General features: G+C 44.0%; 2 protein-coding genes and 3 non-coding genes across 6 annotated transcripts in view; 4 read left to right on the forward strand and 1 right to left on the reverse strand.

Moving 5' to 3' along the window:
• The window catches only part of ZNFX1 (zinc finger NFX1-type containing 1), a 24532-nt gene extending 14334 nt beyond the window's left edge, over positions 1-10198 (reverse strand). Inside the window, exons 1-4 of one of the 2 annotated variants that reach the window (XM_072801380.1) lie at positions 10046-10198; positions 8096-8210; positions 3507-5315; positions 544-675 (exon numbers count right to left, since the gene is read on the reverse strand). In XM_072801380.1, coding sequence (XP_072657481.1) covers positions 544-675; positions 3507-5315; positions 8096-8156 — 2002 coding nt within the window. In that variant the 5' untranslated portion in view covers positions 8157-8210; positions 10046-10198. Of the gene's footprint in view, positions 1-543; positions 676-3506; positions 5316-8095; positions 8211-9888; positions 9908-10045 lie in introns of those variants that run through there. The other variant, XM_072801381.1, reaches the window with a different exon arrangement.
• LOC140617798 (uncharacterized) lies at positions 9681-14432 on the forward strand. The gene is made up of 6 exons (XM_072799733.1): positions 9681-9742; positions 10174-10804; positions 11138-11247; positions 12940-12989; positions 13442-13518; positions 14200-14432. The coding sequence occupies exons 1-3, from the start codon at positions 9681-9683 to the stop codon at positions 11237-11239; spliced, it is 795 nt and encodes a 264-aa protein (XP_072655834.1). The 3' UTR covers positions 11240-11247; positions 12940-12989; positions 13442-13518; positions 14200-14432.
• Positions 10973-11063, forward strand: LOC140618919 (small nucleolar SNORD12/SNORD106). The gene has a single exon (XR_012018912.1). It is a non-coding gene; the product is annotated as a small nucleolar SNORD12/SNORD106 (small nucleolar RNA).
• On the forward strand, positions 12777-12867 carry LOC140618920 (small nucleolar SNORD12/SNORD106). The gene has a single exon (XR_012018913.1). It is a non-coding gene; the product is annotated as a small nucleolar SNORD12/SNORD106 (small nucleolar RNA).
• On the forward strand, positions 13207-13300 carry LOC140618921 (small nucleolar SNORD12/SNORD106). The gene has a single exon (XR_012018914.1). It is a non-coding gene; the product is annotated as a small nucleolar SNORD12/SNORD106 (small nucleolar RNA).
• Positions 14433-17402: the final 2970 nt, after the last annotated feature.

The following is a 17402-nucleotide window of genomic DNA, read 5'->3' on the forward strand; positions in this document are numbered from 1 at the left end:
ATTACTATTTTTTTGAGTGCTCAGTTAATGCCAGAATCTGTGAATATATAGCACAAAACGTGACCAACTTTTAGTGTCAAGAGCCTAGGACTGAAATACATATAATAAATTGTTAGATATGAATTAAGTTTCTGAAGAAAAAAATAGAAAAGGAGACTTAACCTTATCTGGGGGCAATTGGGAAAATTTACCTGAAGAGAGAATTAAGGTGACACCTGAAGAAGGAGTTGGAGCCAACCAGGTTAGATGAGGTCAAGATGGAGAGAGAGGGAGAGAAAAAAGTATCTTCTAGGGAGGGGGAAACAGCATGGTCCAAGAGAGAAGCTGAAGGAACTGAAGACAGTGTTGCTGGAGTTAGGGAGGACAAAGGAAGAGGTAGGAGATACAGTTTAGAGTTAGGCTGGAGCAGACCACACGCAGCCTTGCAGGTCATGGAAAAGACTATGGACTTAGACTTAGTTCAAAGACAATACAAGAGCTATTGTGTTGCTGATAGTTCAACTATAAATGTCTTGATGGGAGAATAATTTTGTCTAGAATTACCTTCCAGAAACTGGTCCAAAGCATGATTAGTATAACACACAACCAAGATGGGGAATTTCTGAACGCTAATTTGCCAGACAGGCTCATTGGTTAGAAGCGCCTGAACAATTTTTAGACCCACGTAGGTTTTGCCTAGAAAACAAGGAAAAATGAGAGTTAAAAAAAAAAATCAGATTTCCTAGAAGGAATAATCAACTACTTAGAACAAATTATTATTTAAAAAAAATAATAAAGTCAAATACTGAGGATAGTTTAAAATCCAAGAAGCACAAATGGGTAAATTCTGAAAAGCGCTCTTGGTCTTTTGCCCCCAGCCACCTACTTCCTCTCTTGGAAGGAACCGATATTACCAGTTTCTTATATCACTTTCCAGAGTTAGTCATTCTATGCAAATGCAAACAAATAAGAATGTATTTCTCTAGATTTCTTCCTTTTTTTAAAAAAAGATTCTTTAAATTTGAGGTAGAGAAAGAGCATGAGTGGGGGGGAGGAACAGAGAGAAAGAAAACCAGATCCTCCACTGAGTAAGGAGCCTGACTTGGTGGGAGGTGTGTGTGTGTGTGTGTGTGTGTGTGTGTGTTTGTGTGCTCAATCCCAGGACCCTGGGATCATGACCTGAGTGGAAGGCAGACACCTAACTGACTGAGTCACTCAGGCATCCCACCACTTTTTAGATGCAAATAGTTGCAGTAGACTATCTTCACTATCCTACATGTTACTTTTTTCACTTAAAATACCTTTAGAGATAGTTCTCTATCATCACATAAAAAGAATGCTCCCTCCCTTCTCTTTTTTCACAGCTATAAGATATTTTTTCACAACTGTACAGTATTTTTTAGCCAGTACTCTCATGCAACAAATTATTTAGAAATGCTTTCTATATACCACAGTAGACTTACTTGCCTTTGTGATAGAAGGGGAAAACTCACATAAATCAACATTGAAGTTAGAGTTATGGGCTCGTTAGTAGGGGCACCTGGGTGGCTCAGTGGTCGAGCATCTGCCTTTAGACTCAGGTCATGATGCTGGGGTCCTGGGATTGAATCCCTCATCAGGCTGCCCACAGGGAGCCTGCTTCTCTCTTTGCCTATGCCTCTCTCTGTGTCTCTCGTGAATAAATAATAAAAACTTTAAAAAAATAAAAAGAAAATAGTAAACAGTAATAAGTATATTCAATTCACGCATTTGCTTGAATAGTCACAGAATATCTTTGGAAGGATAAACAAGAAAACAACACTGTTTGCTTTAGGGAAGAGAACTGAGTGAAATGGCGGGAAGAGGGAAACTTTTTAAAAATTTTGAACCAGGGAGCCTGGGTGGCAATTAAGTGTCTGCCTGCAGCTCAGGTCAAGATCCTGGAGTCATAGGATCAAACCCAATGTCAAGCTCTTTGCTCAGTGGGGAGTCTGCTCCCCCGCCCCATGCTTGCATGCTCTCTCTCAGATAAATATCTTGAAAAAAAATTTTTTGAACCATTATTTATTAAAACATTAAAAAACAAACAAACAAACAAAAAAACATAAAAAACAGGGGCACCGGTGTGGCTCAGTTGATTGAGCAGCTGGTTCTTGATTTCAACTCAGGTAATGATCTCAGAGTCCTACCACTGGGCCCCATTGGGCCCCATGTTCGGCTCCACACTCAGCAGGCAGTCTTGCTTGAGGATTTTCTCTGTCCCTCTTCCTCTGCCCCTCCCACCCTCAGCTGTGCTTGCTCTCTCCCTCTCTCTCTAAATAAACATCTTAGGGATCCCTGGGTGGCGCAGTGGTTTAGCGCCTGCCTTTGGCCCAGGGCGCGATCCTGGAGACCCGGGATCGAATCCCACGTCAGGCTCCCGGTGCATGGAGCCTGCTTCTCCCTCTGCCTGTGTCTCTGCCTCTCTCTCTCTCTCTCTCTGTGACTATCATAAATAAATAAAAAATTAAAAAAAAAAATAAATAAATAAATAAATAAACATCTTAAAATAAACAAACCAAAACCATAAAAACTAATGGGCCAAAATTTTTAACTTTGAAGATGAGCAAAAACTAATTAGCAAAACATATTGGTAACATACAATATTCGAAAGGATAAAAGGAAATGGGAATGCTAGTTCACGCTTGGTGGGAGTATAAACTGGTACATCCTCTTCTTTTTGTTTTTTAGATATATCCTATTTTTTGGCTCAGTGGCTCAGTCAGTTAAACATCTGCCCCCCGGTTTCGGCTCAGGTCACGATCTCAGGACCCTGAGATGGAGCCAAGAGATGTAGAGTGTGGTAGATAGGAGACCCAAGACTTTAGAGCCAGACTGTCTGAGTTCAAGTCCTAGGTCTGTCACTTACCATTGTATGAATGTCAACATACTCTTTGCCTTAGTTTTTTATCTGTAAAATGGAACTATCTACTTCAGAGTTGTTTGAGGATGCAAAGAGCTAATACATGGAAAGCATACAAAATACTACTTGGCATATAGCCCTATTATGTATTTGATATTATTTAATTTAAAGTAATATAAAATCAAGGGGCTCCTGGGTGGCTCAGTTATTGGGCATTCGACTCTTGGTTTCAGCCTGGGTCCTCATCTTAGGATTGTGGGACTGAGCCCTGTGTTGGGCTCTGTGCTTGGCATGAAATCAGCTTGCTTGCTTGCTTGCTCTCTCTCAATAAATAAGTAAACAGAATCTTTAAAAAGAATAAAGTAATATAAAATCAAATAAAATTTAAGATCACCTTTGATGAAGCAAAGGTTATGCATCTTCTTAAGTCTGACCCCTTAGCAGTTTTCTCTAACCTCGTGATTTTGATAACTATGCATACCAATGGATGCCCACTAGAAAATCACCATGAACAGCTACTTTATAGATAAGTTTAATGCCCATTTCAGGAGAATATCTCTAATCAAGATACTCTAGAAACCTAAAGTCAAGCCTCCCTTGCCTATCTCATAGGGCAGATGTCATACGCTCTGAAATATTCTCTTACCTGTTCCCGGAGGTCCTTGAATAATAGCCAGTTCCCTTGTGAGAGCAAACTGCAAGGCTTCCATCTGAGAGTCATCCAGCTTCAAGGCTTCTTTTGAGGGCCACTGGCTAGGGTCTAAGACGTTCACTCTGGAATGTCTCAAGCTCTCAGCACTCCTCAGGGATTCCCCAGTAGCTGAGGGACTCTTTATTAAAGGAGTAAAATCATATCTGCCCCCCATTAGCAAGTACCTTGGCTCCTTCACATAAGAGTCACAATCCACGATGTTCCTCTGGAAGGGGACATCTTCCTCCTGGACCTCCTGGAGTCCTTCCAAGACATGCCTATAAGCCTCAAAGTATGCAGTTGTCTCCACCATGAGGAAAGAGTCAGAGGGCTGGACCTCTGCGAGCAGCTGTTGGCTCTGCTCATTGAAAGAGAGCTGGACAATTCCTCTGCAGAGATCTTCCTGCTCTCGGTTAGACACAGTGGCAAAAAGAAATGTTTCAAAGTTGTCCTTGGACATGCACACCAAAGATCCATAGAGCAATCTCTTGGAATTCTGCCAGCGAACAAACTTTAGTGGTTTTGTATCAAACTGTACCTTGTAGACAATGCCTGATGATGAACACACGGGTGTGATAATCCTGGTATCAAAGTAGATTCGGATGTCATCAAATTTTCTCTTTCTCAGGCCTTGGTCTTCAAAGCTTTGGAGAAGTTCCAAAATGCCTTCTCGTAGGGGTCTAACAAAATCTTCTCGCAAGAGTCGGAAGTGGGTATCCAGATAGACAGCAGTGCTGTCATATTTTCCAGTAATGATGTTGGGACGAAGGAATGGCCTCTCATCCAAGTGCACTTCATTGTAAGTAGGGTAAATGGGCATGGTCCTGTAGCTCTCTACATGGTCTTCCGTCTCAGGCTGCACTAAAGTGTAGGTGTCCACTCTTAAAGTGCCCTCTCGCCTCTTTTCCTGCAGATGCTCGATGATGGTCTGCACCTTTTCCAGGTTCTTCTCTGTCTCTTCTTCTATGTCAACCCCAGAGGCTCTCAAAGCATTAAGAGAAGCTGGCAGGAGGGAAATGAGCATGGAAGTTTCCTGCACAGAGCTGGCGGGGAAGACACTTACAAGATCCTGGAGGAGGGAGATGATGTTGCTAATGTGTTCTGGATATTGGTTTCGAATATCAGGGATGGGTTCAGTGATCATCCCTACCACATAATTCGGCAGGCAGACTTTGAGGAATTTGGAGTTCTTCAATATGCCCAGGACATGGAGAACACTCTGGCGGTCCATTTTGGAACTGCAAGCCTTCCGAAGAACCTGGCAGATGAGCTCAAGGAAGTTGGATTTCATAAAAGAATGAGACAGGAGCTCTTTCAGCCCTACACTTGTGGCAAGAGTGATGACCACTTCAGAAGGGTCTTTCTGCAGAAGACTTTCTAGGAATTTGTAGCCCAGTTTCTTTACCGGCTGTGGCTGTTCTGCAGGCTTCTGGTGGGGGGTCCGCCACTGCTGGAAGTTTTCATCAGACCATGGTGGTCTGTGATTCCTTCCCTCCTGGTTGCCATTTCTCCGCCTAGCATCATTTTCCTGACTACGTCTTTGGCCTCTAGGTTCATCACTGGTGTGACCCTCATGGTTTCTCCTTCCCTGATGTGGGTTCCGGCCCATAGCCCCAAACCTCTCTTCTCTTTGCCGTACAGGAACAGCACGGTTGGTAGCTCTAGGCTGCCTTCCAGGCTGGTTGGGTCCTCCTCTGAGAGCATTGGCTGGTGGGTTATTGGCCTGATTTCTAGCTCTTGGTGGTAATTCTCCATCCACAGACCCTAAACACAATGGGAATATTGGGTAAGCGCAAAAATGAAGGTGCAAGGAGATCTAACAGGACAACAATAGAAAGACTCTCATTTTCAAAACCAACTAAAGAACTTATATTTTCTTTGGAGAGAAAGTTTCCTATCAAGTCATGTAATAAATGTAAAATAGATTACTATATGTTGCTGTATATATTATGAAAACATTGCTTTTTTCAGAGGGTGCTAAAGGGAAAATGAATAAACATTTGTTGGAGCACATGGCTGGCTCAGTTAGAAAAGCATGCAACTCTTGATCTCACACTGGATATAGAGATTACTTAAATAAGTAAAACTTAAAAAAAACGAGAACAAACATTTGTTGAGTGCCTAATACATGCTAGAGAATAAAATGCTTTAGTTCTCATAAGCTGGGATTGTTTCAGAGGGTAAAAAAGATTAGCTCATTGCTTCTCGTTTTTTGCCAGTACCAAGTAACAGCCAAAGCAGGAGTTCCAAAGCCAAACAGATCCGGTTCAAATCTTGTCCTGAACACTTCCTCACTGTATAACCTTGGCCAAGTTGCATAATTTCTCTAAGCCTAAGTATTTTTGTGGGTACAAAGATTAAATATGGGCAGCCCAGGTGGCTCAGTGGTTTAGCGCCGCCTTCAGCCCAGGGTGTGATCCTGGAGACCCCAGATCGAGTCCCACGTCAGGCTCCCTGCATGAAGCCTGCTTCTCCCTGTGCCAGTGTCTCTGCTTCTCTCTCTGTGTCTCTCATGAATAAATAAATAAAATCTTAAAAAAAAAAAAAAGATTAAATATTTGTAAGATGCTTAGTAGAATACCTGACACATAAAAAGTTCTCATTAATGTTATTACTAGCAGCACTAATAATACTTTTCTATTGGGAATACCCTATTGGTCACTAGTTCTACCACTAAACAATTATGTCACAGGGACAGAGACATCAAGAATGGGATATATTACAAGAGAAATGCTTCTTGAAATTTGTCCAGCATCAGATGGCAAAGGGGACAGAGGGGTTTCCTTTACCAAGAAGTTTTTGAGCTAAATAATATATTGAAAAAGAAACTGAGAAATGAAACTGAACTTCTATTTTAGGAAACTCAAAAGTGAAACTTAAGTTTTTCTCCCTTCTGAAGCACAAGTTCACCCATACAGTATTATCTACTACCAACCCTCACATAAGAAGTTGTTGGGGGAGGAAGGAAAATATACCCAGTCCACACATGAAAGTTAACATCACCTATAGATGAAGCTATATTTGTCTTCCTTAATCTGCCACACACTTCCTAAGTGAATTTGGCCAACGTACCCAGCCCAGTGTTTTTCAGTTTCCTTTCCTATAAAATTGATGGAACTGACCCAACTTAGCAGAATTGAGATTTTTTTTTTAAAATATTTATTTATTTATTTATTCAGAGAGAGCGAAGAGGCAGAGACACAGGCAGAGGGAGAAGCAGGCTCCATGCAGGAAGCCCGATGCGGGACTCAATCCTGGGTCTCCAGGATCACACCCCGGGCTGCAGGCGGCGCTAAACCGCTGCGCCACCAGGGCATTTTTAAAAACATTTTTTTTAAATGATTTTTAAAAACAACAAAATATGATTGTACACAATGATGCGAAGTTAAAAATGTTATGAATGCACATCATATTAAAAATGATTGTATCATTTCATGACATCAGATGCTAAGTCCATTTTTGTACATATTTTGTGTTGCACTTTGCAGAGAAAATTTTAATGTGACTACATAAAAGAACATTTGACACAATATAAAAATACTGTATTACTAAAGTCTAAATTTTGTATTTTCTTACTTTCCAAACTCTCAAAGTATCAGAAGAAAGTCCTCATATTTTCATCAGACTGAAACACTCAATGTTTTAAAGAATGAAAAATCGTACTGTTTCTCATTCTTCCAACATTGATGCAGCCCATAAAATAAAATTCTACAGTTCTTCCTCGTTCATTCCACAGCTAAACTAAAATACGACATGTTGCACACTTAGGGAAAAGCAAGAATGCATTTGATTTTGTTTCTAAAACAACAAACAATCATCATAGCAGTAGTGATGCTTTTGGAACTAACTGTGCTTTAGTGAATCCGGTTCTAGACACACGCTATCACACACATTTCCATTAGCCATGTATGGGTATTAGGAATCTTAAATGTAGCTAGTCTGATTAAGATGTGTAAAACAACACATGTAATTCTGAAGACTTAATACCAAAAATAGAGTGCATATCTCATTAAAATTTCTTTATACTGATAACACCTTAAAATGATAATTTTAAGTATTTGGGGGAATAAGTAAAAATACTAGAATTATTAAAGTACTATGATAATAGAATACAGATATAGATAGATATTCAAATATTACAATAAAATAACATTACTTGGATAGTCATTTAAGTATGCTTTAAAATTTATTAGATTAGTATTAAATTTCAAAAATAGATTTCACCTGTATCTTTTTGCTTTTTAAAATGATGCTATTCGAAAATCAAAAATTCTAGTTTTGGCTCGTATGTCTATTGGGTGGTGCTGCTCTAAACCAGTGTTATTTCCAATTCAAACATCTCATGACTATCTTTGTTAAAGTGAACTGTAACCATTAATCAGCCCTCTTAGGGAAAGGAGAGCGCTGTTTATTTTTCAGAGTCATTCATGCCAAGGCTAAGGAGTAAGTAATTCTTCACTTGAGAGATGCTGTCAATCTCCGGTGGGCCTGCTCATTCATACAGAACTCAATTTCTTTCCCACTTCATAGAAAATCTTGCTCACCTCTGTGGTTAGTATAGGGATTCCTTGGCCTAGCCTCCACGCAAGGTCTTCTGTCCTCCATGTGTGAGTTACCCAAATTCCTCCACGTTCACGTGACTTTCAGTTACCTGGAAATCTGCACAGATTGAGAAAGATGAGGGCCCTTGAAACACAGCATTTAACAGAAAAAAAAAAAACTATAACAGCATCAAGCCAACCCTTCTGTCTCTATACCTTAGTGATTTAAGAGTTAAACAGATTTAATCATGGGCACAGGTGTTCAACTCTGTGAATGCCCAATATGATATAAAATGTTAAATTTCACAATTTAGGTGTTTTCAAATTCCCCATTCCTTTTATCCCTGCACTTCACTGGGGTAGAGGGAGTTCATCAATTCCCATTCAAAACTACTGTTTGGTTTTATGCCTTTAGCCAAGTTAGTTAATCAGTTGCTAGGTTTCATTTCCCTCTCCCATAAAGCGGACACATGTTGCTGCCAGGGTAGGAAGTAGCACATTTTTGTTTATCCAAAAACCATGTATCCACCACCCCACCCAGCATTTATATTATACAGTACTCTGTAGCTTACGGTATGCGGTGTTCTAGAGTTTATAAATAGTGAGCAGTTACCCCTTATCCCATTCCTTGGAATGCAGCCAAACTGATTAAGCCCTCTGATCTACTGAATCAAGAGAAAGAAATCACATGTTTCATTAACCAGAGGTTTAGCCTCTACAGGACGCTGTTTCCCCGGGACCAGTTAGAAACCCGCAGTTCTTGCTTCCTCTTTCTACCTTGAAGGTTTTTAACAGTCATCCTCTTAAGAGCGAGAGGAAGTCCCTTTAAGGGAACTTCTCAGTACAACTCATACACATCCGTCCGTCTATGAGCTGGGGCTAGGGACAGTGAGTGACTCAGAGTCCTCAGCAAAGGGATTTTTGAGACTGTCCGTCTCACTGAGTTTTTAAATATTCATACTTGGAAACTCTGAATAGATTTGGCATTATAGGAGGAGTAGCTTTTATCCTCATCAGAAAAAAGGAGTCCTTTTCCTTCCTGCTGGGAATATTTTGGGTGAATCTCTTCCCTCATCATATCAAACCCAGCTCTCAAATGCACATTCAGTATTTCAGGGCTTGTTTTTCTTTTCTATTAAAAAAAAAAAAAGTTCTGGGGGGGGGGGAATGCCTTCTTTCTGTTGTTGAAAAATACTAAAATAGAAACTCAGAAATTTTCTAGGATAAAAGAAACGGGGAAGAAAGAAAGCAAAGGGAGGGGCAGAGAGAACAGGAAATGCCATGAAAATAAAAAAGCAGCAGACTAAAGCGGGTCTCTGGGAATCAAGGCCTAAAAGGGCAGGAAGAAGAAAATCAGTGATGGCCAAGCTAATAAAGAGGTCGAACCAGAGGAGAATGGTCATTACGGGGGGGGGGGGGGGGGGGAGGCTGAGCGGCCAGAGGCGGATGTGAGGGAGATTGGCCCCCAGAGCCCCCAGGGGGTAGTGAAGAATGGGGGCCACTGGCACCCAGGAGCCCAGGGGTCCCGACGGAAACGTCAGGGGGTCGCGGGGGAGTCGGGGCCGTGCGGTGCAGGGCGGGGGCGGGAATGGCAGGCGAGGAGGGATGGGGGCTGCCTCCTGGGGCTGGGCGTGAAGGAGGCAACGGCAGGTGGGGACTGGGGAAGAGGAAGGCGGCGGCGGGGGCAGAAAGTGAGGGCAGAGCTGGCTGAGGAGGGCGAGGAGGGCGCCGCGGGGGGCACCTGGGACCCGCGGAGATGGGGGCGCCAGGGGGCGGCGGGGATGCTAGGCGGGTACCGGGCGGCGCGGGCTGAAGACGGCGACGGGGAGAAGCAGAGGCGGAGGCGGCGGGCGGCGGGCGGCGGGCGGCGCGGGGGCCGGGGTCGCGACCGACAGAAGCGGGCGCGGGCGCGGGGCGGGGGCGCGGGGCGGGGGCGCGGCGGGGGTCGCTCACCGGCTCCGGCGCGTCCTCCCGCCGCCGCCGCCGCCGACACTGGGGCTCGGGCTCGGGCTCGGGCTCGGGCCCTGGCAGGTCCGTGGCCCCGCCCGGAGCCGCGTAGTTTCAGTTTCCTTTCCCTGCAGACACTGGGCGGAGCGAAGGGCCGGGCGGGCGGCCGGGAGGAGGAGGAGGAGGAGGAGGAGGAGGAGGAGGAGGGGGCCGGGCCCTGTGGCCCCGCCGGCCGCCCCGCCCTCAGGCCCGGCAGGAGCGGGCCGACCGGTTGGCGCCGCCTCAGCTTCCCCCGGCGGCGGGGCCGGCGGGCTCGGGCGCGCGCGGCTGAGGGGACGCGGCCGCGGGAGGCGGGTGAGCAGCGCCCAAAGCCGTCGCAGGCCTCAGCCCGCCCCGCAGAAGGGGCAACCCGGCGGGCGGCTCGGTGCGTGTGAAGCGCGACATGGCGGCGAGGCCGACGAGCCCCGGGGGCCCCGACGTACGGCGAAGGGGGCGGGGCTAGAGCGGCCTTGGCAACCATTAGATCGCCTCGGGCTGGGCGGCTTGCAAACTACATTTCCCAGAGGGCCTCGCGTGCCGCGGGACGGAAGGGGAAGCGCCTCGGGTGCAGTGCGCAGACGCGAGAGCTTCCTCTGGTTATATAAGAGCGGTCTGGATCCCTTTTCGGTCTTTTCCGTCCTCGGCGCTTTCGTGTTGGTGTTCTGTGGCCTTCTGCTGCGTTCGATGTTGTGCGGGCACGGGAGCCCGGGTTTGCTGCTCTGTGCGGTGAGTGGAGATAACCGCTGTTTTCCCTTCGAGGTCTCTGTACCGTCTTTTCCTTCTTTGCCGTCACCCTTGGCCGTAGCTCCATTTACTCTAAAAGGCGCCTTAAGGCGTCGGGGAGGCCGGTTAAAAGTGGAAAAACCCGTGCCTGTGTGTGGACCCGAGTCCTTGGCTGGTGTAAATGATGACTGAGCTTTTTTCCCCATCAGATCGACAATGCTGAGGTCTTTGAACACTTGCCAGTTAGTTCTGATGCACCGGCCTCAAGAGGCCCGGCCACGTTCTTCCGACCGTGGGAAGATGGCGACTGATGCCCTTTGCTCTGTTGGTTCGCAGGTCTGCGCGATCACGGGGTACGGAATGGATCTCGGAGGAGGGCGTCGCTGCTGGGCCTTCAAGAGAGCCCGCGGTAGATCCCTAGAGCCATCGGTCTCCTGATCTCCGGCGTAAGCATTTGTCACCTGGCCCATTGTAGGAACCGCGTGCTCCGGGAGCCTCTTCGTTTGCTAGGCAAACCTGGAGGGGGAGGGGTGAAGGTGTAACCGTAGCTAATTGTACTTAACAAGTAAAGTGCGGTGGATACTTCCTTTTATTTCTTTAATATTTTATTTATTTATGAGGCAGAGACAGGCAGAGGGAGAAGCAGGCTCCATGCAGGGAGCCCTTTGCGGGACTCGATCCCGGGTCCCCAGGATCACGCCCTGGGCTGAAGGCGGCGCTAAACCGCTGGGCCACTGGGGCTGCCCTGGATACTTCTTATCGGTTATTTAAAAGTATCCGTTAGACATTAGTGAAAAATTAGTTTAAGGAAAATAATTCCCCGAAGTGGAAAAATCTCTTTAAAGCAAACAGATGTGAATTTTTTTTTTTTGAAGATTTTATTCTTGAGAGAAGTAGAGACCCCCGCAGAGGGAGAAGTGGGCTCCATGCAAGGAGCTTGAGGTGGGACTCGAACCCGGGAATCCAGGATCACGCACTGAGCCACCCAGGCATGCCTAGATGTTAGTTAGTTCTTAAATCACATTTTTGGATCCCATTTCCTGGTATGTGATGTATTTTTTGATAAACGATTCTTCAGAGCATTTTTCCAAGTGGATGGGAGACTTGGTAGGGTAGAGGATGGCAGCGCAGGAGGGTAGGTGAAAGAATTCACTTGAGACGAGATGTTTGAATACACTGCAGAGGAGCTGCAGGTGGGAGAGACTGAGGAAGCAGTGGTGGGGAGCTGTAGTTAAAGGGGAAGATCAGGACGTATGGAAATGTTTATATAGTTCACTGGTGATCTATGGATTATGGAGATTTTAAGGTGGGTGGTCTAATGGGTTTGTTAGCATTTAGCCCAGTGGTAGTTGTGGGCCCTTTTATGTTATTCAGGTTCCCATTGCTCAAGCCTGTTGGCTAAAAGTGGCCTCTACAAGTGAGGACATTATATATTTTTAATCTCTATGCACAATGTGGGACTCAGACGCCGAACCTAGAGATCAAGAGTCACATGCTCTAGCAACCCAGCCATCCAGGCACCCCATCTGAGGATTTTTTTTTCCTAAAGGAAAGCTAAATTTGTATTTTAGGTTGACTTGGGCACTCAGATTAATTTCCAACTGTGTGCACTTGAAATTCATTTCAGTCCAGGGATGATGGCCCCTTGAGGGCAGGACTTACTGGGGAACAGATCTATCTGTGCCAGCGTGTTCCTGTGAGTCAGGTTTTTGGTGATGGCATTTTGCATTAAAATATAAGGTCCAAAAAAAACCAGATGGTGACAGGTGGTCAAAATCCTGTGGACACTTGCCTCCATAAGCCAACCATTTTCCCAGAACTCTTCCAGCCACATTGGCCCCAAATACAAGTTCAGAAGGCAAGAATTTATCTTAACTGTTACTGCCAATAACAGGATGGGCTCAAGCATGGAGTTGGTGGGCATAGAAGCAGACTAACCAAATCTCACTCGTTCAGCTCTAAGAATTAGCTTCCTACTGGCATATATGATGACTGAACTTTTTTCCCCGACAGATCGACCATGTTGATCCAACTTTTCTAAGCCAGTTTCTGTCTGATATGCCAGCTTGTACAGCTCCTTTGTCCCTCTCTTGTGGGCATCTAGCTGTTCAGAACTCATGTTTGTTTTTTTATCCCAGATTTAATGTTGGCAAGAGACTTGGAGTGGACCAGGAGTGGGAAGGAGTTGGTAAGTGATGTCCACGTGGCTGAATAGACACAGGATCTGGAGAATGGATGAGATTGTAAATCCTTTTAAAAAAGTAATCCATATCCATCGTAGGGCTCGTATTCATGTTCCCAAGATCAAGTCGTACTTTTCCAACTGAGCCAGCCATGTGCCCCTATTTTTTAAATATGGGACTGACAGATTTAAACAGCTTGTGTTCTGCCGTAACTCAAATTTGGCCATTGCAACTGATGACGTAACTTTTTTCCCCATCAGATCGACCCTGTTGATCTAACTGAACCATTAGCCAGTGTTTTGTCTGATGCATTGGCCCCAGAGAACTTTTATCCCTGTCACTGTATTCTGCTTACCACTAAGGCTACCTTCTATGTGGAATTTGGGCTTGGTTTGTGGGGACCCTCCCCCAGGAATCAGGTCACTTATCTTGGTTTTTATCTGCTCACTTCCTACAGGCCTGGAGCCCTGTGAAGCCACAGGGCAGTAAATAGATGGCAGCCTGATGTGCTTGGTTCAGTCTGTCCTGTTACAGGTGAGGTTTTTGCAAGTGGCATTATCTTAAGTCAGCCCCTGTAGATGTAAGATGATTAAATCACCCTCCCCCCCCCCCCCCATAGAGTTGAGTTTACCTGTTCAGGAGTAACCTGGGAAACCATTTCCCAAATAGGTATGTAAAACAGGAGAATGAACAGTAGGATTGTTGACCTATTGGTACTACTAGGTCTTGGAAGAAAGGTAAAAATGAACAGTTAATTCTGCCTTAGAAATAAGCTTCAGGTCACATTTTGGCTGGGATTCTTTTTGTGTTTTTTTTGTTTTTTAAAAAGATTTTATTTGTTAATGAGAGAGAGGCAGAGACCCAGGCAGAGGGAGAAGCAGCAGGCTCCACACAAGGATGTGGGATTCGGTCCGGGAACTGGGATCACGCCCCGAGCCTAAGACAGACACTCAACCACTGAGCCACCCAGGCATTCCACAGTTGGGATTCTTTTTGAAAGATTGAGTTCCTCAAACTGTTCAAAGTCCGCCTTCTTGGCTACATGGGACTCTTTAAAATGGCAGCATGCTTGTAGAATTTACCTTGCTTTGGTAGTTGATAGTATTCCCCCCCCCCCCCCCCAGTTCCTGAAGTCTTAATTAGTGGGAAATCTCCCACATCCCAAACAAGGAACTTTTTACATCAGAATTAAATACTGAATGTAATCTTTTTCAGGAGTTTCTCAACTTTGTGGAGTTTGGAATACAAGGCTTCTTGGAAAAGATTGACTGTATGCTTACCTGAGAAAGGGTGATCTTGCTGAATCTGTCTCCCAAAGCTTTTTTGTAATCTGAAATCCTCTAGATTTCTCTGACCATTTTGAAGAATTAAGGATTATGGTTAAACTTGGTAAAATTTTTAATTTGTATCTTTCCTATCTGAAGAAAATAAAATTGTTTAAATAAAAATGTTCTTGTGTTTGGTTAATGGAGATAAACATTTGGACCATCGATAATAAGTAACAACCAAGTATCTGCAGGGGTCAAACTCTTGGGACAGAGCAAATGGGGGGCAGGCTCCACTCTTGTACCTTCTGCAGGTTTGTTTTTTTTTTTTTTAAGACTATGCACAAGCAGGCTCCCCACTGAACAGTGAATCCCAGGACCCCAGAATCCATTACCTGAACCAAAGGCAGAAGCTTAACCAACTGAAATACCCAGGTGCCCTCTGCAGGCATTTCTAAACAGTAGTGCTACTAAAGCACAGGTTCTGTGCTTTGTAGGTCATTTATGAGATTAGCAATTATGGTTAAGGCTATATTTAAATATTATTAATGTTTAATCATAGAATATTGTACACTGGTCTAATGACAAATGCCTGTCTGGTCTAATTGAACTTCTTTTCCCCTGTCACAACAATGTTAATACATGCTTAAAGATCATCTTAACTTGAGAAAGCTGGGATTTCACACTGTTCTAGTTACATTATGCTTTCTAAGCTTTGGTATTGACTTCTATCTCCTTCAGTGCTGAACCTAGTGCCTCCAGTGAATAGAAAACCACAAAAGGGTAGGTTATTGGGAGATGAAACCACTGGTCTATTTTCTGGCTAGTTGCTTGGCGTGCTTGCTTTGATGAAGCAAGGAGTTGATGTGAAATGTCCACATTGCAAGGTGGACAGACTCCAGTGAACAATGTATGGAACTGAACCCTGCCAACGACTGAACTTGGAAGCAGATCCTTCCCTAATCGAGTCCTTGGTGATGAATCCCTGCTGACACCTTCATGCGTACAAGAGACTGAACAGGACCCACTCAAACTGCCTAGATTACTGATGAACAGTAAGATAAATGCATTTCAAAATAAGACCATGTATTTAAAGTTAAATGTATTTAAAAAATAAAAGTTTTGGTAATTTATGCAGCAATAAATCTAGAGCTCGAGTCAAAAGCTCTATAATGGTCTTGACATAAATACCATTAACTGCATCAGCCAAGTGACCTTCCTGAATTTGTCAGAACATTCAAAAACTGGCCCCTAGCCTATATTTCCAGACTTGTCTTGTATTCCCCTTCATGCATTCAATTTAAACTTCAAAAACTATCTTCTGTAGAATTTTAAGAAATGAGGGGAAGTGAACAGAAAAGGTGAAATCTGAGACAAACCATGACACTTTTATCAGGAAACAAATGGTCACTGGAGGGGGTTGGGTAATTGGGTGATAGACATATAAGGAGGACATGTGATGTAAGGAGCGCTGGGTATTATATAAGACTGATGAATCATTGACCTCTATCTCTGAAACTATGTTATTTGTTAATTGAATTTAAAAAACAACTCATCAGAGACCTTCAAACTGCAACTCAGGGATGTCTCAGATTGCCACTGCCTGACCCCAGTCCCTCTGCAGATATTTTGAACCCAATGTTGAGAAACCTCAACTGGCTTTTCCCCAAGCTCAGAAACTGAATTATTTTTAAGATTTTATTTATTCATGAGAGAGGCAGAGGGAGAAAGGCTTCATGCAGAGCCTGATCTGGGACTCCATCCCAGGACTCCCGGATCACGCCCTGGGCTGAAGGCAGGCGCTAAACTGCTGAACCACCCAGGGATCCCCAGAAACAATTTATAATTTGCTTGAACTATCAACTTTTGGATTTTTTTTTTTTTTTTGCTTCCATAGAAATGGCTCTGATTAAATTACCAGATTTTTCACATCATATGGAGCTGACTCGCAGCCTCTCCTCTCAAAACATCCTCATATTCATCCTGTCCTAAGTAGTCCTGCCAATATATGATTGCTAATACATCATGCTGTGCATATGTAAATAATTAAAAAATTAAAACCCATTTGAGTTATTTAACTGGTAAATCTTAACTCCTGGTAATCTTTGTTCCAGGGAATTTGTCAGTCCTTGGTTATTCTCCGGACAGTCATTATAGTAACTTCTCTAGTGCATTGTCTGCTCTTGAGGGATTTAAATGACTGCCATAGCCACTCACATGCCAGATAGTATCCATCAGGATCCCACAACTGGATCAATCAGTAGTAACCACATAAATGATGAATATGGTGACTACATGGCCCTTTAGCCAGAGACTCCACTAATGGAAAGACGAAATGTGTGATTGTTTAGCCTGATGACATCAATGGTGGTAAATGAGAAAAAGGCTATACTGGCTGGTCACACTCTCAGCCTACTGAAAGAATAACCAAAGGGCGGGGGTGGAGGGGATTGGTAAAGTAAAAAACAAATGAAAACCTTGAAAACTCCGAGTGTACAAAACCAGTGTAATCCTATAAACAAAGCTTAATTGTGCTTATTTTGTAAGACTAACTTGACCTGGGTCATTTCTTACATCTCTGAAGTCATAAGCAAAACAAACTTTCGCCCAAGGCTAATATGAAATAACCACTGCCCAACTGCCTATCATTTAAGAAAACTCTAGTATAACCAATATCTACATGTATACCAATACCTAATACAACCAGTCAATGTGAAGAGTAAGCAGTCACTGCTTTCTCACTACATAAGCTGCTTTATAACAACATGCCCCTTAGCGTCATTCCATGTTTTGGTTTGAGGGCTCCTGTTTACAAACTATCTTTTCAGTGTGCACACAATAAACTCTTAACTACTAAAAAACAAAAAAAAACAAAACTAGGGGTGCCTGGGTGACTCAGTGATTGAGCATCTGCTTTCAGCTCAGGTCGCGATCCTGGGGTCCTGGGATGAAGTCCTACATCAGGCTCCTTGCAGGGAGCCTGCTTCTCCCTCTGCCTATGTCTCTGCCTCTTTCTCTGTCTCATGAATAAATAAACAAAATCTTAAAAAAAAATTATCCTTCACATTTTGGTCTTGTGCCACGTATGAAACGATTAGCAAATCCTATTGGTTCTGCCTTCGAAATACATCTGAAATTTGCCACTCCATTGCT

Source organism: Canis lupus, chromosome 26 (genome assembly GCF_048164855.1).
Source record: "Canis lupus baileyi chromosome 26, mCanLup2.hap1, whole genome shotgun sequence".
Lineage (NCBI taxonomy): Eukaryota > Metazoa > Chordata > Mammalia > Carnivora > Canidae > Canis > Canis lupus.

Coding starts and splice junctions, on each gene's coding strand:
- LOC140617798 (XM_072799733.1), top strand. CDS start 9,681: ATGGCAGGCGAGGAGGGATGGGGGCTGCCTCCTGGGGCTGGGCGTGAA. Junction 9,743..10,173: donor CGTGAAGGAGGCAACGGCAG/GTGGGGACTGGG, acceptor CTTTCCCTGCAG/ACACTGGGCGGAGCGAAGGG. Junction 10,805..11,137: donor CGGGTTTGCTGCTCTGTGCG/GTGAGTGGAGAT, acceptor GTTGGTTCGCAG/GTCTGCGCGATCACGGGGTA.